Source organism: Drosophila serrata, unplaced genomic scaffold (assembly GCF_035046125.1).
Source record: "Drosophila serrata isolate PLE 108 unplaced genomic scaffold, ASM3504612v1 contig_382, whole genome shotgun sequence".
NCBI classification, from domain to species: Eukaryota; Metazoa; Arthropoda; class Insecta; order Diptera; family Drosophilidae; genus Drosophila; species Drosophila serrata.
Window position 1 is genome coordinate 4,985,611 of NW_028257280.1, and position 24,370 is coordinate 5,009,980.

Here is a 24,370-nt window from a genome sequence, read left to right on the forward strand (position 1 = left end):
GCAACCCTATAAACTATATATATTCTTGATCAGCATCAAGAGCATCATCCATCTTAGGAAAAAAAATAAATTTTCTAAATTTATTCAAAAACTTTCAAAAATTGATAAAAATTTAAAATTTTTTAAAGTCTATTTTAAGCATGAAGACTTATTAATCTAATAAGAAGAACAATGGAAAAGTTTTTCGAATTAAAAGTAAGCTTTTTAGCCAAGTTATGAGATTTTTAAGCAATGAAATGTCGAAAAAATGATCATATAACAATATCTACATTCCAATAATTCGATTTTACTGTTTCTTAATTTATTATATTATACCTCAACCTTATTTTATTCCCATATTTTATCATATAGTTTGTTAATATGGCGCTGTTTCTGAGGAGTTCTTAAGATATATATGATTTTTAATATAGAACTCCTTATTAAAATTGAATTTTTTCGATGTGCACGTATGGTAGGGTTTTCCCCTAGCTCCACCAAAAAGTGTGTGTGTGGCGTATTAGTTTGCGTGGCATGTCCTTGTTGACATTGCCATTGGCAATGTCAGAGATACGCAGGATATTCGCATTCGCGGAGAAGTTGCAGCCTACAGCCGCAGAAAACTACTGATCAATCAAACCGCCAAAATAAATTACGCTGCTAATTAATAAAGGGCAGAGCACGGAGTCAGGACACCATACCCATTCCTTTCAGATCCTGCCGCCCCCAACCATAGCACACCCATGGCCACGTAGCCAGCGCCACTCTGGTCGCATATCGATTTAAATTAATTTCTGTTAGAGGATGCTCAAGCGAAAATCCTCCATTACCGTAAAGTACTTATAACCAAGTCGCAGACACACGGCAGAAAAAAGAACCAGGGAAAAGGGAAATGGGAAATGGGAGCTGGAGGGAAAATCAGGAAGAGGGAAAATGAGCAGGGGACGGAAGGAAACAAATTAAGCGACACACATCGACGCACCGAAGGAGCAGCATAATTTCGGGACCTGCGGAAATATGATGACATCTGTGCCGAGTCCTGGGCACAAGTTACATCGATTGCTGGCCAATTTATGCACGGCACGTGGAAAAAGGAGCGGAAAAGCGAAGGGAGTGGAAAACTCACGCACTCCGCTCTGCGAATTTCCCTGCCCCCCGCTCTTATCTCCAGCCACTGAACGCTGCAGCTGGGAAACTCGCCGATTACTCGCTCCCATTTCATTGGTTTATTTTACTCAGTACTCGTTGCTTGCCGGCCACGCCCTCCGTTGGTGTCTTATGGCTTCGAGGGGTGTGTCCTCATGGTTACATGCGCACAGGTCGTATACGCATTTCCCCAGGACGAGAGGCGAGAGCGATGAAAGAAAAAGAGAGCGCAAGGACTACTACCCCTGTGGACTGTTGCACTTCCGCGATTTTGGGACTATTTTTGGGACTTTCTTTCACTTTGGGAAAAACAGCTGTTTGGTTTGGTAATTACCTCTCAGGCCTGCAGATGCTCAAGGGGTCGAAGTCTGAGACCAAGGAGATGGAAATTGGACACCCGAGATAAGAAGCTAGACATAATCAATTAAGGGTGCAGATATCCCCAATTGGACAGACATCAATCGGATGATGTTAGAAATATGATGATGTTGGGAGTTTTGACATTTCTATTATAAAAACATAATTATTTTTGAACAAATTTAATTAACATTAATAAATATATTCTTGACATTATTTATGCTTCAATAAAACATTTTAAAAGCCTGTCTTTCTAATAGGAATATTAAATTTAATTATATTTCTGGGCTATAAACTTAAATGTATATACTGGCAAGTATTTTATTATTAAGCACTGAACTATAAGAAATAATATAAATTAAGTTAATTCTTAATAGAACGGTTCCCTTTATTATTAATATTTCTATTTTTCTGAATGATTCCTATATATTTTCCATAACACTCCTTTAAAATGTTAACAACATATTTTCTAAATCATTAAAGTCTACTAACCCAATTTCTCAAGACTGCATTTAGTTTGTTATAACCATTTTGCCTTGCTCAACCTTCCGGCGGAACAACTTCAAAGCACGGGGATCCTCCGCAATGGAGCCACCCACCAAGTCTCCCAACCACCCCACCTACTAACCGAAACCAAATCAAATATGGTGGCTCTTTGAAGTTGCCGCTTGAAAAGGGCCGACAACAAATGATCTCGGCCCCGGAATCGAAGTTATCGCGTACTATTACCCTGGTTATCGATACTCCGCCGATGACGCAGTTTCCGTGTACATATAATTAATTAATAAATCAAAGCGGCAACAAAAGCAACAGTTGCCACATCATCAGCAGTAGCCGCAACAGAAGCTGAAGAATTCTTATCACCTGGTTTTCTTTTTTTGTTTCACAGTTAGGGGAAAAGAGAAGAAGGACGGCGGGGGCCAAGGTAATCCATCAATTTTTTTTGGGGAAAACGAGCAAAAAAAAAGAACGAAACGAACGAGCGAGAAAAACTAACAAAGCAAATGCAGAAGGCACATCACAGACACCGCCGCCCATGTCGAAAAGTTTGATTTTTGGCTTTTTATGCGCACGGATTAAAATGGGGATTACAATATCAAAATGTTTGCTTATGATTTATGGCACCCGAAAGACAGCAGCCGCCGTGGGAGTGGGGCGGGTGGGTGGTGGGTGCCAGTGGGAGGTAGGTGGTGGTTTGATAAGTGGGAGTGGCTGACAGCGGGAGTGAGAGTGGGAGTAGCAGCCGTGCTGACTGCGCCACATATACGCACCCATTGACATCGCACGATGAGACAGTGGCATTGGTATCCACGATCACCGGTTCTACACTGAAATTATGAAATTCAAGTAAAAGAAATAGTATATTTTAAAAGGACATAAAGGAGTATACAGAAGTGTTCAAATATATCCTTTAACCCCTTTTTGGCAGTTACACAAATCAAACATTATGGAGAGGCGTGCCTGTAATAACTAAGTATTTGTTGAATCTGTTAAATCTATGGATAATTTTTGATATTCTTTTACCCATTTTATATATATAATTGTTATAGATTCTTTATAATTTTAATATACCAGATATAATAGGATACAAAAGTAAATGTTTTAAATAAATACCTTCAAGATACAACATACATACATATTAATTATTTATTATAGCTAGTTAAACCAATCCTGAATTTCTAGCATATATCTAATGCTCCATAATTTGTATCTATTAAAAATTTTAAATTTATATAAGACTATACTCAAACCATCTTTCAAATTCACTTTTTTCCAAGTGTCTCCAACCCCGTCGAGTCATGTTTTCTTGGCCATAACCACCGCCATATGTCCGATTCATCACCGCAGTTCGCGTTGGGGAACGTGAGAATTATTGGACTGCTTAGTCCGGTGGTTCAAATGCATAAGCCCTGCTGATCAAAACGCGGCTTCCCCCGACGAAGTTCCGACGTTGATGTAGCGGGCGGTAAGAATGTGTGATTACTGATTTATCCATCGCACTCGGAAGGTATTTACCATATTCCGTATTCCATATTCCATATTTTGGACAGGCAGGTGCTGGGCTCTACACGGCATTCTCACGGCGGCTTCTTGGGGGCTCTCCCCGATTTTGTATTTGTGTGTGCCCAAGGATTAAGAGATGATGTCTTGGGCTAACTACTGCATTTGCTGGAGTTCGTTTGAGCACGGAAATGGGGGTGATATCCCACGATTTCGAACCCACCTCAATGTGCTGCAATGTGGTCGACAAAGCGGATCAGCTGTTGCTTTGAATTCCGGGTTATCTTGTTTACGTAGTATTTTTACGGCCTTCGTGGTGATAATCCTAACTGAAAATAGATTCTGAAAGGTTCTCAGGACGCCAATGACCGACAAACCTTGACCTATTCAAAGGTGTGAAATGCGAAGGCGAATCAAAAATGATTCTCACAGGATTAGTTATCAAATATATCTTAATCTATACTAAATCATTTTAAAAGCAATGAGTTTAGTAAATAAATCCCAATTAATTCTCACACTTTATAGGGATTTTATTATTAAATAAATTAGATAGTCTTTATTTATTAAATAAAAGTGTCGTAATAATCTTATGTTAAGATTTCTTGATTATTGGATCAAAGAAAGCATTAATATATTAAATACATTGAATCAGAATTCTTTTAGTTCAAAATATGAATATAAATTAAACATATCCCAACAAAAAATATTTAAATTTTCAACATTTTATTTGTGCAAATAAAAATCATTTTGTTTGCCGCCATTAAGGCTTCCTTTCAGATAAGATCCCTCCGTTCGGTGACTGATTTACAAGAGACTTGTCCCGAGGCCCCAACGTCGCAATGCAAATAAGCTCCACTTCCACCGATTTCTGCGAGGGACTTTGGATTCCACTCCGCGAGGCTTTGACATTTGAATACGCGCCAGCGCTTTGTTATTTTTATATTTTCAAATTAAAAAAGCAAGGCTCTTTTCCCGCCAAAAGGGTGGCAGTGATGGGTAAGGTGTTCCGGGGGTTGTCTTCTCTTTGGGGTGACAAAATCTCATCGTTCTCGTACTTACCAGGGGGGTTCGTCATCATTGCTGGCTGCTGCGCGTGAGAAATCCTTGACACGCGCGAACGCTTTCAAAATGCAAAAATAAATAATTTCAATTTAAATTCCTTGTTATTTTATTTTTGTTTTCTTTTTTCGTGCTTTATTTTCCTTTGAAAGTATGCGGGTGTGAGGTGTTTTTTTTTCAGGGAGGAGGTGCAATTGTAAATGGAAGTGAAACATAAGTTTTCTCTTTATTCCCGTTTTGATTTCACTGACTTGCTAAGGGTGAGAGTGGCATAACTTCATCCCTTTGTTATAACTCTCATAATTTTTGGTTGCTGAAATTAATTAGTTTTCCCAAGGATAGAGCAGGGAGTTTAATCTAGAAATAACAATAAAGAAAACTTACTTCGGGTAGCCGAAGTTTTTATGACCTTGTAGTTAGCAAGCTAAGCTTAAAATATCCGCGTTCTTTAAATTTATAATTATCGGTATTTGTATATGAAAAATTTTTTTCGACAAATCAAAGTTAAAAAAACTCATAACTAAGGCAAAAATTCATTAATTTCAAATCGGAAAGCTTTCCTATGCTACTTCTTATTAGAATTAAAAATCTGCATATTACATTTAAAATTTAAAAAAATTAAAATTTTTGACAATTTTAACGATGCAACCCCTTTTAAAATTTTGAAATAATGGACAAAATTTTGAAATTTAATTTTTTCACCGGACATGACTAGATTGATTTAACTGTTCATGCTAAACAAGAATATATATGATTTATAGGGTCGGAAATATTTCCATCACTGCCTTGCAAGCTTCTGACTGAAATTAGAATACCTTAGGGACTTGATTATAATTAGAATTATATGTTGTGTTATGTTATAATATGTTTTCAATACTCTTTATATATGGAATTGTATTTTTCCGATCCTAGGCGACCTTTACAAATACTTTTTCAAGTGGAAATCTCTTGTTGTTTTGAAGCTCTCAACCGCAAAACCTTCGGCTGTCTTTAATTTCGCAATTAAATGCTTAACTTTTATAGTTCCCGTTAAGCCAACTACCGAACCGGCTACTGTATGCTGGCCACAGAAATGTGCATTCCGTATTGTTTATTGTTTTTTTCTGTTCTGCCTTTTGTTTTATGTTCCTTATTTTCTGTGCTCTGTTTATTGTGCGTTGTCCGTGAATGGCCTATTCCTATCGCTTTCGCAGCCCCAAAAGTGGGTGGCTATCAGTAACTGGCTGCGGCTAAGCCAGCTTGTCAATTTTGTATAAAATTTATTATTTTATTTGCGTCAGGTTTTCGTTTTTGTTTTGCCCCCGCCAGTGCCACTTTTCAGACTTTCTGCCTGCTGCGAAAATTATTTACATTTTGCCGATTGCGCCAGTTTTTGCATTGCCATTGCTGGGAGGTTGGCCTGTCGTAAAGCGAACTGTTTGCCCTCGCCCGAGTACTCGAAAACGTACGACTGTTTGGGTTTATATACATATATTTCTATATATGTGTATATCTTTACAGATTGTGCTGGAGAGGGCCATAAAACTTGCATGGCACTGCAACAGCCGCAGTAACAGCCAGAAATGTTTGCTCAATTTACGATCGCGGCGGCTGACGGAGCTGCCAACTGTTGCATGTGGCCCCAAAGTGGCCAGGGTCATTGGATTTCCGATCCGAAGATCGAACATAATAATCTTCCCTGCTTGAGAGTTCCATTTAGCCGGAATACAAATCAAATTTGGCAGCTGATTGTCCGCGGGGTGATCAGTTGACTCACAGTCATATGATGATGTCCCATGGCGATGACAGCCGCCGGACACTTTGTTGACAGGTCTTGCTAAAACAATAAAAAAAAATTGAAAATATATACAAGTGTACAGCAAAAATCACAAAAAAGAAATATATGTATATATTTATATAGGCGATGATAGAGAACAGGAGCGGGGCCTTGAGGGGCATGCCCAGGGAACCCAACTTGACAACGCTGCGTATGAGTAATGCAAAAGCACCGACCCACGAACCGAATTCCAAATGGCTGGCAAAAATTCAACTCAACAGCAAATGAAGCAACAAAATTCAGCAGCAGCAGCCGCAGATTAAGAACCTTTTAAGGGGATTAATGATTTTAATTTTTTCCGTGCATTCTGTTTGCCTCGTTTCCGTTTTTCTGGCAGCAGCCTTTCATCGGAGCGTATAAACTTGCTGATTGACTTTGGCCAAAGGGTAGGAAAATGGAACAGAAAAAGATGTATCAATAAAGTAAAGAGGAATAAATTAAAAAGTTAGAAAAATTTAATACTTGTAAGGACAATGGGAATTAAAAGAAATATGCTGAATGTTGAAGTAACAGCAAATATTATAAGTTATGTTCTTAGAATATCAATATACTACTAAATACTATACTTAGATATAGTTCAACTTTAAAGTAAATGTGAGTGTGTTTTACAAGTTAAAAGGTATACAAGACTGTTCAGTTAATACTTCCCTTTATATAGATCACGTTAGAGTATTTCCCATTCGTTAATCGTTGTGCCGAAAAGATTTCTTTCATTTTTTCTGTCACTCCATGGACTTGCTGCTGGTCCCCCCTTGCTGGCACATTTGTTTGCTTTGCCATTGCCGTTGCCACTGCCGTTTGGCCTGGCTAAATGGCCATGCCTGGCAAGGACATGCATGCCGCTCACTTCCGTTTCCGCTCCTTCTCTCTCCTACGTCACCGGATTTTCGGTTTGTTTGTTGCGCGCATTAAGCTAATTATGGCCAAATAAAGTGAGACGAAACGGGACGCGCGCGCCGAGCAAATAAGAGAGTCTGCACAGAGAGGCTGCTTCCTCTAACCAGGATCCTATGGCCCGCACTTAACTTTCACTGCCTCCCTGCCCTCTCAGCTGCGGTCGGGGGTTTTTGATTGTTTTTCAATTTTCTGCATTGTTAAACTTTTGCTTCCCATGTTGCGCCTTGTTTAATTTGCCGCCTGCGGCACGTGACAAGTGCACCAGCCAGCGCCACCCGGCACGTGTCCTTGCCGAATGAATCCCGAGCCGAGGAGGAGCAGGAGTTCCAGCTGTAGCCTTTGGCAAATATTTTGCCAGTGCCTCAACCAAATCAATTCTGTATGCTCGTCCAAATGGAATACGAATGAGTGTTCGACGGTGTCCTTGCACCACCAGTGACCAGCTTCCAGGACTCCTCCCCCTTTCTGCTGGTCACGTGTCGCAGCAGCAGCAACAGCAGTCGCGCCTCCTTCGCTTTGTCTGCTAATCTATCACAAGCGCTGGCACCAAACCAAATTGAGTTTGTTTGGATATCATTTCCATTGACCAGGACACGAACTCGCAATCCGAATGGGAGGGGAAAAAGGAAAAAAAGGAGCAGCAAACGGATCCGGATGCTACCTGCCAGAGCAGCGGATAGAGTCTTTTGCCACTTGTGGCCTGTGCAGAAACTGTTTCTTTGTCGGCACTGAAAGAAAAACATTATACACAATACAAAGTAATAAAATCTAACGAAATTTCCACTGTATACTAAATATTGATTAAACTGTTATATTTAAGCTTTAAAATAATGCATTAATTAGTGAACAAGAATAATATAAAATAGATTTGTATATTTTATATATTTAAGTATTTAGAATGGTTCTCACATTTTATATTAATTTTATTACCTTATAACTCCCTTATTAACAAACTATAAAATGACCATCTTTAATCTTATAAATCATAAATTAACTGAAAGTATTTACCCCCCAAAAAAGTATATTTTTTTAAATATTTGTTTTGTATTTTTTCACAGTGCCCTTGCCCTGGTTTTCCCACAATTTCCGGGCGCGTTGACGTCAATCAAATTAGACGCATCCCAGAACGTCCCAGCGCCGGCCAAAGTTCACACATCAAATTATGTCAGGGGTGAGTTTTCCTGCCACTGTGCCCCCGTTCCTGGTTCTTGCCACCCCTCGGATAACGTCCTTGCTAACTTGCGATTTGCGTCTGTAAATGTTATCCTAATCAGATTTGTGTGCTATCCGCGAGGGAGTGCAATTTGTTTTGATGTCGCAATCGCAATCCGGTTAAGTGACAACCGGGGATGGGCGTTGGTTCTTGTTCGGGGAGTTCGCATAATTACTCGAGTGTTTGGATAGCAGGAATAGCAGCCTTTTGGCCAGAGTTCCGTTCACATGACACCCATAACTCACTACTCACTGCTGGGCCGGCAATTGTGATCGATTGGTTTTAAAGTCTGGCCATAAACTAAAGCAAACAATAATCGCTGGCGTTGTAAAAGTTTATGAAAGTGCAGTTGCATCGCCAATCGATTTATTGCCGCGATTCGTAAGTGGGTGAGTTTATTTTACCAGACACCGATATGGATCGTCATGATTTCAGGGCCACTTTCCGCTCCTTTCCACTGTATATTTTTTTTCCAGCCGGGAATTACTTTTTAAGCCCTTTTTGCGTTCCGTGGATTTTTATTGCATTTGCGAAGATTTTGCCATTCTAATTGATTGTTTGCCATTCCGGCGGAATGGAGGCGAGGCGGCGTCGTAACTGCTTATCTATCCAGCGACTATCGATCTAGCTATCTATATAGATAGATAGATACATATCTGTTCCTGCTCCGATTCGAGTTATCTAACGCATAATATCCACTTGGATACACGGCCAATGGGACCGCAGCTCCTCCACCGGCCCATTTGTTTGCCGCCGCATTTATTTGTGCATTACAAACCGTAAGCACACTTAAGTTTCCCCTAAGCTCTGGCGCCGCTCCATTTTGCGAAAAGAAAAAAAAAACATTAAAGAAAAATGTTGGAAAATATGAAAAGAAAAGCTGCGTACACGCGCACTTGGATTCCCATAAATATTTGCAGGGAAAAAGAGCAGACAAATGGTGCCATTTGTTAATATCTGTTGATGGCCATTTTGTTAAAATCAAATTATTGCAAACACACAGAAAGAAGAAAATATTTTAATTTTTATTATTAAAATTTTAAATTAAAGCTTCAAATGTTGATACTCTTTTTGAATTATAATGACGTTATCCTAAAATCTACTTAAATAATATCACTACTCCTGGAAGCAATAAGCTCTGCATTTGTATTTACGAAGGAAAACGTTAAATAATTACTACAAGCCAATAAATAATGAAAAACAAATATATTATAAATTAGAAAATTGAAATAAACATTGTTATTATTATAAACTGAACACTGTTCATTTAAATACTAAAAGCAAACTCCCAAAAATACGAGACAAATAGTTTAGATTTAACCCTGCAAAATCAATTATTAACCAAAATATTCATAATGACAGGATGATGAAACTAATTGCTTTGGCAAAGGTTCCATTCAGTAAACATTAAATAAATGAAACTACACAACGAGAAACAAAAGCCAATGATTTCGAAAATATATATATATTTTTTGAATGGTTTTTTTTTTTTGCCCCTTATAATACATTTATATATTATTTTGCAAAAGCTATCATATGTTTTTAATACTTAACGCTTTTTAACCATGTACAAATCAGCAAAACATTAAAAATCCATTTTCATTTCTTTTTTGTTTATTCTGAGCTTAGCGTAATTAATTTTGATTTTGATTTAACATTGATATCCCGAAATTAGTATTCGGTTTTGTGATTCAGTCCATTCTGTTCATCATATCCACGATGAGCTTTGATTTACTAAAAGCTATTGTTCTCCTTTGTTTTCTCCACGAAGTAAGATATTTTTGATTTTTCATTTCATTAGCTCTCAATTGATGGCTGTTTAATTAAAGATAGCATTTTGTTGTAAAAATTAAAAATTACTATAATTTTTACATAACCATTTATTCCAGAGCATTGGAAAATTGGAGTTTTCCAACCTGAAATGCATTTCTTGGGATCCCGAGTGGGTTGAATTCGAGTATTGCTATTTGAAAGCCTTCAATCGGAGTTTCAAGTACCTTTCGCTAAAAACAAAACTTTATAAATTACCCGTAAATGAACTTAAGGTTGTATTTAAATTGAACTGTCTAATTGTTTGTAATTAAATTGTTTTTATTTCAGGTGAACGTTGGTTTGGTGAAGCGATTCGGTGGTCTAAAGACAACGCTCTACAACCTTACTATTGATGGTTGTAAACTTGTAAATGGTGAAACGAAACCGAACCCAATAATAACATATATCTACGGTTTCTACAAGGTTTACTCCAATCTTAATCACTCATGTCCCTACGATGTGAGTTCGCTCAGAGAAGTCTTTTCAAGTGAAATCATCAAGTTCCTTACATCTTTTCAGCACGATATTATGATGGAGAAAATCCCTGCCACCGTTCTCGACACACAATTCGCGGAAATGCTTCCATTTGCTCGTGGCGAATACATCTTCCAAACCCATTGGATTCATCATAACAACAACAAGGCCACGGTGAACGTTTATCTTTCATATACATAAATGACTAATGAATAGAAAAAAGAAACATGTTTTAAACTTTGTTCTCAAAGTTGCATTGCATTTTTGAAACAAAATGAGCTCCAGCTCTATGCATTTAAAGTTGAGTCACAATTTCTGAAATTTTTGGTTATTTAATTAAATTCTTGAATTTTTCCAGCATATGAAGAATTAAAATAAAGAAATTAAATTTTTGAATTGTCCATTTTTAGTATTCATCGATTTTCTGAGGGTTAAGTTAAAAATATATCAAATTCAATAATACTTATTTACATTTCTATATTCAAACTTTTTCGACTAACCAAAATTTAAAACACTCATAACTTAGCCAAAAATGCATACATTTAAATGTGGAATGCTGTTCTATGCAAGTTTTTATTAGGTTATTAAATCTGCATACTCAATTTAAAATATAAGAAAACAGCAAAAAAAAATTCAAATTTTTGAAAATTTTAACGGTAACCTCTTATAAAATAAATTTTGAAAAATTACAAATTTGTTTTCTGCCGGAGATGGACTAGATAGAATCGGATTTCAATGCTGATCAAGGATACATATAATTTATAGGGTCGGAAATGACTCCTTTACTGTGGTATAAGCTTTTGATTAAAATTATAATACCCGGCATGTGTATAAATATTCAAAAATAAATACCAGTTGTAATTGGATAATTTTATAATTAGATCGTAAAATTGACAAACGCAAATTAAACCATTTAAATGGAACGTTTTTTTTTTCAATAATTTTATTTTCAATTATAAATAGAAAATGCAACTCTCTTCTAAAATTGAGATGATGAGATGAGATAAGCTCAATATATCCTCCCAAATCTCTATTTCCAAACTATTTTCATCTTACACTTGGATATAATATAATATATAAATATTTAAAATATAAATATATATTTATATACTATATATATTTGTTAAAATAAAATATTTTTAATGTTAAGAACTATATTAGCAATTTGACAGGCCATAAAGCGAATCGAATGCTATAATCGTAATAATCGTATAATCGCTATTGTTCATTATAAACTAATTGCGTCTTTAAAGCCGTGCGTAGTTAAAATTGTAAAGTTCAATTTCAATCCGTAGTGTTGAACTAAGCGGTGTGGTTCATTGCAAAATATGCACAAAAAATTGCATATATATGAATTATAAATAATAATCTGCCTGTTCACAATGTGCTCTAAATATATTCTTCTGTGTGCTCTGATTCTCTATTCAGCAAAAGAAGTAAGAAAATGAATTGTAAAAAATCAGTTTTTCACACCATTTTTATAGGTAACTTCAAAGATGGAATTTACAAATATCAAGTGCACATCTTTGGACACGGAATTCGATGACTTTGAGTACTGTCTCCTCAAGTCTGTGAACCGAACTTACAAGTACATGTCGCTGAAAGTAAACTTGTACAAGACCCCCATTAACTTTGTCAAGGTAATAACTTTGAAAGCTAACGCGATAAAAAGTGATAAGCTTAATTTTTTGAATATTTCAGGTAAATTTTGCATTGCTCAAGAGGTTCAATGGATACAAGCCTTTCCTTTATAACATCAGTGTAGATGCCTGTAAGGTTCTAAAGAATCCTAAGTCAAACCCAATATTCGGATACTTTCATAGTCTATTCAGGAGCTACTCCAATATGAATCACACGTGTCCCTTCAATGTAAGTGGAAATTCGAATTATTCAATAATACCTTTTGTAAATTGTCATTTCCTGTGCAGGAGGATCTTATAGTGGATAAGCTCTCTGTAGATTTCATCAACCATAAATTTACACAGGTTTTAGCTTTTCCACCTGGTGACTACCTTTTTCACTCCAAATGGATAGCAAATAATAAAAATCGTGCTGAGGTGAACGTCTATGCAACTCTTTCATAAAAGACTTCAAAGATCTATTGGTTTGTTAAAGATATTTATAATAATATAAATAAATATAAAAGCATATTTCCTTGATTGCTCAATCAACATATTCGTTGGTAAGATAAACAAACTTATACAGATTATAAATAAAAAACGAAACCTCTTTACAAATATAGTTTTTATGATTTCCGCTATTCAACCGAAACAAGCTTAATACAGTAAAAATTTTCCACTCATTAAACTTTATTATTCTACAATTAAGAAGACCTTTTGGTCACAAAATAATTTATTGTAATTACAATAATTACATAATATTTTGTTATTATTAAAGCTTATTTGTTAACACAGCATTAGTGTTTAAAATGTTTGCCTCTTTTGTACCATTTAAGTATTTAAGTTTACTATGTAGTCAAAATTATCTAAGATTAACTTTACAATATTGAAGCTATTCAGTGGCTGGAGATCCTCCAGACTCAATATACTACAAAAATAATTGAATTCAAAGCTCTTTTTAATGAGAAGATAATTATTCATATCTTAGCAATTAAATAAATATAAACACAGAACCATCTTTAGCAACAAAGAGCTATAAATGTAGCTAACATAATAGGGATAAATAATATATTCTTATAATTTTCACATATTATGGTTAACTTTATGTTCAAAAACAAAATGTGTATTTAATTTATTTAATAAAATAATTTACTTCTTTCAGACCTTTTAAGCTCTTCAAACTTATAATAACCGTAGTGTTAAGATCACGACATTTAACATTATATATATAAATATATATATTGTGTAATCAAGAGTGCTTGTATTTATTCTAATTTATTTTTAATGACAAAACTCATTTGTTTGTAATAACAATTCCTTTAGCTAAAAAGGGATTAACAAGTTAGAACTTCAATCAGTTTCATTGAAATTTTCAGCATGTCAATAAGGTGTCTTCGTCTCGTTGAACTTGTTGTTCTCTTATATTTAATAAGACAAGTATGAATAATCTTAAGATAAGCCATACAACTTGAGATATTTAGAAGAAATAATTTTCAGATTGCAACTAAAGTAGAGTTCACCAATATCAAATGCACTTCTCTGGACCCTAAATTCTTGGAATTTCAATATTGTTATCTAAAATCGATTAATCGAAGCTACAAGTACATTTCCCTAAAGACAAAACTTGCTAATTTTCCAGTTCCAAAGCCAAGGGTTAGTATGTTACTCCAGCCAGTGAAGTATTTCATAATTGTTCCAAAATCGTTTCAGGTAAATATTGAATTGATGAAGCGATTCAGTGGCTACAAACCGTTCCTATACAACGTCACTGTGGACGCCTGTTCATTCTTGAAGAATCCCAAATCAAATCCAATTGCATTGTATCTTCATGGGTTTTTTAAGAATCACTCCAATATGAACCACACTTGTCCCTATGATGTAAGCATGAAGTCATTAGTGGTCTTAACCCGCAAGATTTATTTAATTTATTTGCAGCACGACATAGAAATAGATCGACTATCTATCAGCTCTTTGAACCGTCATCTAACCGAAGTGTTGCCTTTCCCCATAGGAGATTACCTCTTTCAATCGAACTGGATAGCCGATGGAATAAATCGTGCTAATGTGAACATGTATTTTACGCTTTCTTGAGAGATGTAAATATGCTCTAAAAATACCTTTGTGTTGGGTGTATTCTGCACTCTATTAGGAACTTCAGTAAGTTCCAGCTTAGAATAAAGATGCTTCCAGCTTAACGGATATTAAAATACATTAGTACCTCATGTGTTTCGAACTAAATCTCTTAATATGTTTTAAATAGGCCAAACATCCTGTACTTTTTGATAACTTAATTCATGTTAGTAAAGCGTGACTAATTAGAAACCAAAAGCTAAATTGATCGAATCATCGAATAGGTTTTTAGTATGTAGTGTGACTTCATAGCATCACTACTTCTTTTGGCCATGTACACCAAATATATAATTCTGTATCAAATCCTGATGATACTGCTGTTCTTTACAGAAGTAAGAAAAATAAGCTCATTACCATAATTTCATAAAAAATTAATTCAATTAATTTAAAGATCACTCCACTGGTTGAGTTTACGAATATCAAGTGCACCTCCATCGATAAAAAGTATAATGACTTTGAGTACTGCCGTCTGAAGTCAGTCAACCGTAGCTTTAAATATATGTCGCTAAAAGTTAACCTTTACAAGGTTCCCATAACAAAAGTAAAGGTTTGTTTTTAATTTAAAATGAGATTATTTTGTGACTTTAATTTCTATTTCGTGTATCCAGGTGAATTTTGCTATGCTTAAACGATACAGCGGATACAAACCTTTTCTGTACAATATCACCGTGGATGCCTGTAAAATACTGAAGCATCCAAAGTCCAATCCGATTTTCGGCTTTTTTCATGGACTTTTTAAGAAACACTCCAACATGAATCATACATGTCCCTATGATGTAACTATGTGGAATTAGTATTATTATTATTATAATAATTTTTTTTAATTTACAGCACGATCTTGTGGTGGATAAACTTCCAACTAGTTTTATTAATCAGCAAGTAACTGGCGCTTTGTCCTTTCCCCACGGAGATTATCTTTTCCACTCGGATTGGTTCGCTTATGGAGTTCACCGGGCGACTGTAGACTTTTTCTATACTCTTTCATAAAGTGTTTTACTTAATTAAAGTCTAAGCTAATATACATTAATATACAGAACAATTTTTTAAATCAAATTATATACATACATATATTTAGGTTTGTGCTTAGCCTATTAAGTATTGCATCGGTTATAAAGTTTAACATAAACTAATCTCTACTTTAACTCTATTTATTTACACTGCACTTTGGATCGGATCGAATGAGAGAGTCCCATACTCTGGAGGAGCAGCCTCAATCGCGGGGCGTGATCTTCACACGCAGGCCGTCCTTGGGCCGCAGGATAAGCTCGCCGAGCAGGGTGAGGTCCTCCCGGCGATCCACCGCCTCAATTTTGTATTTACGCAGCACCGTCGAAATTACAGCCTTCTCCTCCAGAATTGCGAACTTCTGACCGATGCAGTTGCGAGGACCGGCACTGAAGGGGATGTAGGCGAAGGGATGGCGTCCGGCACAGTTCTCGGGCAGGAAGTTGTCCGGATTGAATTGCTCCGGCTTGGGAAATACACGTGGGTTGCGGTGCAGGGCGTAGGTCATGATGATTGCCTGAGTGCCAGCGGGAACCACTTTTCCACCTGTATATAAAATATTATTATAACTTGTTTATTTTATTATCTTATTTAGTCTCAAAACTCACCGATATTCACATCTTCGCCCACCATTCTGGCCATCATGGGAACACTCGGGAACAGGCGTAACGAGTCCTTGATGCAGCACTCCAGGTAACGCATATCCAACAGGTTCTTCATTGTGGCTGGCGTCTCCTTATCATCCCCAAAGATTGAGTCCAGTTCCTCTACAACTTGCTCCTGATACTCGGGATGGCAACCCAGCAGAAATAGAGTCCAGGAAATGGCCGCCGAGGTGGTGTCATGGCCCTCAAACATGAATGTGTCTACCTCCTCACGAATATCCTCCTGTAAATGAAGGAAATTTAAATATATTTTTTGAAAATTAAATATATATAGTAAGTCTTACGTTTGACAAAACGGTTCCCTCCTTGGAGGCATCGATCAGGAGATCGAGGAAAGCCAGACGCTTCTTCTTTCCCACATCGTCGTAGGCATCGGCGGATTGATTATTGTTGTTGTTATTATTGTTCTCCTGGAGAATGGCCAGCTCAGCCTTACGTTCCCGGATCACCATGTTGGAGAATCCATGCAGGGTATTAATAAAGCTTTGATGCAACTTGTAATCCGCAGTCATCCGGAAAATGAGGTCGCTCTGCAGCCAGATCTTGGACTGACGACTCTGAACAATGGATCCAATACTGCAACGGAAGTAGTTTGTTTAACTTACGATGTATTTATTGACTATTAAACTAAAATTATGTTTTAAATATGAAGCAAGAACTAACGCTCTTGAGTGAACAATTTTCATATATTTGCTACACATATTATTTGTATTTCTTAAACATATTTGCTGGCTCTTCGATGATGGGGAGAAAATGGGAAAGTGTTGCGTTAAATTGAAAGTTAGTCAAGTGTTCAATGGGAGACTTCCATGAGGCATGGCTGGAGTGGAAGTGGAAATGGAAGTAGAAATGGGTGTGGTAGTGGGAGGCTGTCTGTTATCAGCTTCGGAGCACTTCAAGCACGCCATTGACATCTTAATCTCGCATATTTTGCGCTCGGATGCATTCTACATCCGCCACCTCTAATGGGTGTTGGGTTGGACGAGTTTCAGTATACCGGGAGGTGGTGAAAGGACATGTGTAGCTGTATCTAAAGGGTGTCTCATTCCCTGACAGCTGTCCTGACAGCTCTCACGATATTAAACTGCTGCCACAGCGCTGATAACTCTTCCAAGCCATTGATGTTATTATTCCCAACGGTGGCCGGGCTTTATGATATTATTTATTAATGCGGACAGATAGGGAGCGATATCTATTATTAATCAAAATATTAAGAAACATGAAAATGAAGTAATGAATATTAGAACTATCAGTAGTTTAAAGGATTTCTTACTATAATTATTCGATATTTATCTCGTAATTTCTTTATTCATAAAGTTACCCCCTTTAGCTAGGCCATGAAGAAGGCTTTATAGCGTACGACATTTCATTGCATACTTTGAGGCATAACTGAAATAAGCTGCTATAAATTTAAGATATATACAAAATATACAAGCTACAAGATTTTATATAATGTTATGTAAAGCATATAGTGCCTACGGATATTAATTAAAATGATTAGATTGTAAAAATCCCACGACAATGTTTAGCCCAAAATTCATTTAAGATTTAATTAAAACGAATATTAATATGTCTGGCGTATTTAGTAATACGGGTAATTATTAATAGTTTCGTTATTCAATTATCCATTTAATTTTGTTCAAAATATCTAACAATTATGTCTCATTTCAATCAATTGCAATATTAAATAAAATTAATCCATTAGCCTGTCACGAAACCTATTTTGATTTTTCCAATGCAATAGTCAAATAATTGAAACTATGAACCAACAAATCTAACACACATATCAATAATCTATATAAGATACAAAGGAAATGACTTCAAATGGCTAATAACAATTTTTGGCAATTTCAATCGCAAAACTATATTTCTTCAGGTGTTTTCTTTTGGTTCCATATTATGACTATAATTTAAGCCAATATATCCGCAAATTGTTTATACTTTGCGGCAGTCTACAAAAAGAAGAAAAGCCCAGTGCTCCAAATAATTATAAGCTATTTTTGAATAATTTGTTTGGGAAAAGCAACAGCAACAGAGTGAAATTCTCTCTTATGAACTCTCTTATGAAAACTAACTAGTTTTATACATGCAAAATGACATCTAGTAATTTTTAAAACTTACCCATAGACCGCCTTCACATATTCCGATTCGCTGTTGCTCTGGGCATAAATTCTGCGACCCATGGCAGTTTCTGTTCATATAAATGACGTAGACAATTTGTAAAAAATACTACTAGAAAATGGAAATGCATCCGCGACATTGACACTCACCACAGACAATGTCCAGGGTGCAGAGCGTGACGTAGGGGAACAGGTTGAACGCCTCGCTGCCCACCTCGACCGCGAGTTTTCTGGCCAAGACGGCGCTCTGCTCGTTGAACACATCGATGAAGTCGTCCAAAATCTTGAAGTGGAAGGCGGGTGTGAGGATCTGTTGATGGAATTTTAAAAATTATTAAAACAAAAGGAAGATTAGTCAAGAAGTAGTAGTAGAGGATACCTAAAACAAAAGTTTTTAAACCCTTGGAAGATATCCCAATTTTGGTCAGAAGCTTGTAGCGCTGTGAAGGAATCATTTCCGACCCTATAAACCCTATAAATATATATTCTTGATCAGCATCAAAAGCTAAATTGATTAAGCTATGTCCGTCAAAAATTTATTTTTTTTTCAAAATTGTAAAAAATTGATCAAAATCATATTATTTTTAAATTTAAAATCGAGCACGCAGATTTATTAAACTACTAAAAAATAACATAAGAGTGATTTCCGAATTAAAATTAATGCTCTTTTGGCTTAGTTGTGACATTTTTAAATTTGATTTGTGGAATATATTTTCATATAAAAATATAAATAAATATTGGGTCTAAAAATGGTATTAAAATTATAGTCAGAAACGTAGAAGAATGTGAAGGAATCATTTCCGACCCTATAAATCATATATATTCTTTATCAGCGTCAAAAGCCGAGTCGATCTAACTATCTCAACCAAAAGTATATTTTTTCAAAATTTTAAATTTTTTTAAAGATGTTACATCGTTAAAATTAAAAAAAAATTGGAAAATTGTTTAAAAAAATTAAATTTTAAATTGAGTATGCAGATTTATTAACCTAATAAAACCCAGCATAGGACAACTTTCCGAATTTAAATTGATACCTTTTTGGCTTAGTTGCAACATTTTTATTTAATATTTTTATGTTTTTTTTGGTTGTGGTTAATCATACCTTTCTGCGGGAATGCCACTTGCGATCGGTGCTGGTCAGGAGTCCTTCGCCCAGCCAGGGATGCAGATAGTCGTAGTCATGGCTCTTGTTTACAAACTTCTGGCTATTCAGTATGGGCTGAAGCAGACACAGAAAAAGATAGTAGTTTATGTGGAATACTTTTCACTTAGAGCAAAACTCACCTCCACCGTCTCGGGTTCGAAGAGGAGAACTCGCGGTGCGGTTCCCTGCCAAACACGATTGATTCCAATTCGCGTGCCCCACAATTTCTGCATGCCAATGACGCGATTGAAGAGCTCTGCGAAAATAATAGGAGTTGATCAAAACCAGTTTGATTTGTTAACTTGAACTCTTTCGGGTGGGAGAATGATTTACGTCATCAATTATCTAGTGGATTTTTTTGATTGTGTATTGTATATTCAAAATTAAACGCATATATGGGCTTTAGAAACAATTAACAATTAATTTGTTTCTGGTATTGTGGATTCAATTAAAATTGGTATTCTTATGTCAAAAAATGTAAATTATAAATAAATGGAATATAAAATACATTTAAATAAATGCTTTTAATTGACTTAAATAGACTTTATAAAGGTAATTTTATATTCAACTTTAAAACATTTCTTGAGAAATTACTAGATTTCTCTTTCTCTACAATAACGTCTTAAGTAATTAAGTAATTTGTTGGCACTACTCCTCCTTTTTGTTCACCCCATCAAGGTCGCTACAATTGCTTTCTTTATGACCCAGTTAATAAGCCGGGGCTTTTCTCACCTCGAAAAGACCAAGCAAAGCCCACCTGACCGGAGGCACGTTACTCATGGCTACAACCAGGTAAACATCTCACGGGTGTCCGAGTTTATGTGTCGCAGCCCGTATGTGTTGCATTAATTAAAAAGAAAAAAGATGAAACACAACCATGCGTGGCCATTCAGCGATCTCTAATAATGATTTTATGTAACCCCGCCGCCAAACTGGCTGCTGATGACGCCGCCTCAAATTTCGCGACTATTTCTCAGCACCTCAGTTGCCCAGCCGCTCAGGTGGGGCAGGTGAGTGGGACTCTTGGACTCTTTCGGACTCGGACTTGGATCGCTCTTCGTCGGAAGTTTGCCAAAACAAAGCACTTTTCATGCAATCTCTTTGCCGGTCCACGGCCCTCCCTTCATTATCATTTTGATTTTGATTTTGCTGCCGTGTTTTTGGAGGTTGCATGAATGTAGTTACCTGTCACCGGTGATGGAAATTATCTAAATAGTTGTGCGTATGTTGGGTGCAAGATTCATGTAATTGTCTTTATAATTTATGATTTCCCTAGGTTTCATACCTGTTAGCAAGGTAACTACACTAAAAAAGCACTAGCTAGGCCTTTTGGTAACAGCAAATAAAGTCTTTTGCTTGTTAAAGATTAAAAAGGAAAACCCTTTTACTTATTATTTTGAAATAAAAAAATATATACATATACATATGTACCCTTGAAGCGTATTCTGTACTCTGTGAAGAACTCATTTCTGACCCTATAAAGCATATATTCTTGATCAGCATCAACAGCCAAATCGATCAAGCCATGTTTGGAAGAAAAATAATTTTCAAAGATTTTTCAAATTTTTATAAGGTGTTAAAACTGTCAAAAATTGATACAAATTTTAATTGTTTAAAATTTTGAATTGAGTATGCAGATTTAAAAACCTAATAAAAACTAGCATAGGACCCGAATTGAAATTGCTGCTTTTTTGGCTTAGTTATGAGTTTTTTAAGCTTTGATTAGTCGAATAGATTGTCATATAAAAATATCCACAACATAGGTGCAAATACATATGTCAAGCTATGATGAATTTCCGATACGATCCTATGATTAATTTGCAAACTGCAAATTCTTTCTGGTTTAGCTGTTACATTTCTCTGGCAATTTGAAATAATTTGGTAGTGATACAATTTTCTAGCTGATCGCTTAGATGCCAAATATAATAGCAAACACTCACAATTTTAACCCTATACGAATTTCAAACCACTGAAATCCCTGACCCCAGTTTTCCGAGCTCTAGAAATCTGAATCGGAAACCCGTTTAAGCCTTGGTCGCACTCCCCGTCGTTCCCCACACACCAAAATGTTGCCAAGTTGCCTCTTCAGTGGCAGCATGAAATACTCAAGCTCGGGTCTTGGAAAAACATAATCAAGAACCGCTTGACCTTCAGTCGTTTACTGCAACATCATATTTCATTTTCATGTCCAACAAACGCCTCGTAATTGCGCAGACAGACAACAGCGTCAAGATTCGTTCTTAAATTAAATTATAAAAAAAAAAATTAATAAAACCCCAGTGCCTTGCTAATCGGTCCATAAATTATATGCAAGCTGCTCGATTGCCTTGGCAGAAATATTCTTTTATTTAGCGAGCACTTGAGCCGGTCTTTTGATTATGATGGCCTTCAAATGCTGCGGTAATTTCGGCCGGAGATGCCGCGAATTAGCGTAGCATTTCACTGCCAGATAGAACTGGTTTCCAAAGTTCTAGTCGAGTTACGAGTAACTCTATTCAGGTTGTAAATCTTTTGAATAACCCGCAAACGAAACCCCATTGTCCCATGTAAATGCTAATTGAGTGGAGATTTTTAATCGCTGAGGGGCCCTCAAGATAAAGAGCTGCCAAAGACTTGATTCCGGCCTAACGATCTTTATGATCTAACCAACGATCACGAAAAGGCAGACAAAGAACGGAGGAAAACGGAAACGAATCGAATCCAGTTGGGGTTTAGCACCACCTATCGAATGAGTAGCAATATTTCATTCGTTTTTTATCAAATCAAAACCATTTCCTACACGACTTTGTGTCCACTGCAGTGGCCGAGCTCTTGGCACCGAATTTGTATCTTGGATATTGCGCTTCCGCATTTAAATTTATGTTAATTTGCTTTGTCTCCGAACCTCGTTGGCTATCTATCGAGCATCGGCTAACGGCCATCCGAGGGAATTGCAAAACGCCGGATTCGAGGCATGCGAATTAATCAATCGATCGATTGGGGCTGAGAATCGCAAAGCCGACTCCAATTATGATGGATAATTCTTCGCACTCAGTGTCAAGATCAAGTCCGCTTTTATTGTTCGCTTTTGGACCTTTTTTTTCGGTGCCGGAGTCTGAGCCGCAGTCTGGGCCAAGTCTGTTCACTGTTTATGGCTATTTTTATCACTCGTCGAGTGTTTGTCGAGTGATTTATGAGCGGCTTCTGGCCGCCGCCGTTTCTCGACGGATTCTCATATTTGGTAATTGTTTCGAGATCGGAAAACAAATTCGGGTAATTGCGTGTGAAATGTGAAGTTAAAAATCCTTTTTATTAGGTGAAAGTCCAAGAGGTCTCTAAGCTTCGTTCGAGATCAAAGCGGCACCACCTTTAATTCGTCTTTTATGAGTGCTTAAATTTACTTAACATTACATTTTTTAATTATCGCAGTGAGCTTTTATTATGGCACTATCTTTATAATAACTTCATCTTTGACAAAGGGATAAAGGGCAATGTCTTTTTATGGAGTCACAGTTCTTGAAATTTTCTCTAATTTTCAATTCATAAATTCATTAGAATCCATGCTCAATTGCCCGCCAACTTGTTCAGGTTTTGTTTGCCTCCGATCGACGAGGTGGCGAGTCGCAAACAAATACGAAATTTGTTAATTAAATTATGTGTTTCACCGGAGCAGTAAACAAAAGGCACAAGCAAAGGCAAAGGCAAAGGCAAAGTCAGGCAGCGAATGCATAAATCACCTGCTTATTGCAATCCCATTTTCAACTGGTTTTTGCATTTCAAAATGTTTTCCGAGGCGGTTCTATTAATCAATTAGTAGCTCACTTTTATGGGACCACGAACTTGGCCAAAACAAAAATATATACCAATCTTCCGCAACGAAAGTGAAGTTACTGAAAGTAAAGTTCATTAACACTGGGTAATCGGCTGGCTTTTCGATACCTCCTCCCATTACGATCTGAGATCTCAGAAATTAGCACCTGCTCGACGATTGTTTGCCATAGCAATCTGAGGTCCAGGGTCAATATCACTAACTGGAGCATCATCTCAGATACTTTAAGATAGAATTTAGGAGAACTGCGCCGCCACGGCGTTCTTGACTCACCATCGTGGTCCACATTCATCTCGATGGCATTGCCCAGGAAGGGCATGGCAGCCGGTCCGGGGATCCTTTCGATGTGCTTCACTAGACGCGCACGGCGCTTGTTGTAGACCACCAGGAAAATCGCGATGGAAGCCACCAGGAACACCGTAATCGGAGAGTAACCCGATATCACTTGACCCATTTTCGTGAGCAAAAGGCTCTCGGCCATCAGCGAGGTAAACACTTTCGAGGACATCTTGGCAGAGTCTCTGTCTGTCCAAACTATTCACTTTCAATATACGTATGTATATATTAGTTGATATATCCTGATCGCACGGAGATCGAAACCGGACCCGGTAAAATACCCAAAACGATTCAAGCGCTGCGAACTCCAATAGACAACTAACCGAAAGCCCGAGATTGCACAAAAATTTAAAAAGAAGTGCTAAAAAATTTCGGGCCAAACGTTTCGGGTTTCGAGCTCTCGTCGCGAGCTCGGCTTTGTATCTGTATCTGTATCTGAATCCGCACGCTGTATCTCCATGTATAGGTGAGTATCTCGATCTCTATCCCGGCTAAGGTTGTATTGGTCAGAGCTGATAGACACAGATACTAGGTTTATTCAGCCACAAAAACTGAGCATTCGCCTTACATTCGCATTGTTGCCTAGATGACTGGGCTTTTTCGATGTTTATAGGACCTAAATGCACTGCATTCGAGAGATACGATTTCATATGTGACGTCTGTGTACCTTTTACTACACTAAAGGGTCTCTAAAGTACAGAAATTTAACTCATCTTTCATAAATAGATAAATTCACTGTTTTATTATTATTTTCAACAGGTTTTCTTCAAAACCTATTAAGATTGAACTTGA

General features: G+C 36.8%; 4 protein-coding genes across 4 annotated transcripts; 3 read left to right on the forward strand and 1 right to left on the reverse strand.

Moving 5' to 3' along the window:
• Positions 1–10,386: 10,386 nt before the first annotated feature.
• On the forward strand, positions 10,387–10,952 carry LOC147642576 (uncharacterized). The gene is made up of 3 exons (XM_086839902.1): positions 10,387–10,407; positions 10,566–10,736; positions 10,797–10,952. Exons 1-3 carry the CDS (start codon positions 10,387–10,389, stop codon positions 10,950–10,952), a joined length of 348 nt encoding a protein of 115 aa, XP_086696028.1.
• Positions 10,953–12,247: 1,295 nt separating this feature from the next.
• Positions 12,248–12,835, forward strand: LOC110186290 (uncharacterized). The gene is made up of 3 exons (XM_020955404.2): positions 12,248–12,391; positions 12,453–12,620; positions 12,680–12,835. Exons 1-3 carry the CDS (start codon positions 12,248–12,250, stop codon positions 12,833–12,835), a joined length of 468 nt encoding a protein of 155 aa, XP_020811063.2.
• A 1,937-nt stretch (positions 12,836–14,772) lies between these two features.
• On the forward strand, positions 14,773–15,877 carry LOC110186288 (uncharacterized). The gene is made up of 4 exons (XM_020955402.2): positions 14,773–14,832; positions 14,892–15,047; positions 15,109–15,276; positions 15,332–15,877. Exons 1-4 carry the CDS (start codon positions 14,773–14,775, stop codon positions 15,485–15,487), a joined length of 540 nt encoding a protein of 179 aa, XP_020811061.2. The 3' UTR covers positions 15,488–15,877.
• On the reverse strand, positions 15,467–24,170 carry Cyp4c3 (Cytochrome P450 4c3). Its single transcript, XM_020955767.2, has 8 exons — positions 23,516–24,170; positions 19,575–19,690; positions 19,393–19,509; positions 18,441–18,600; positions 18,292–18,361; positions 16,455–16,746; positions 16,114–16,393; positions 15,467–16,051 (listed from the first exon to the last, which is right to left on the reverse strand). Exons 1-8 carry the CDS (start codon positions 23,748–23,750, stop codon positions 15,711–15,713), a joined length of 1,611 nt encoding a protein of 536 aa, XP_020811426.2. The 5' UTR covers positions 23,751–24,170; the 3' UTR covers positions 15,467–15,710.
• Positions 24,171–24,370: the final 200 nt, after the last annotated feature.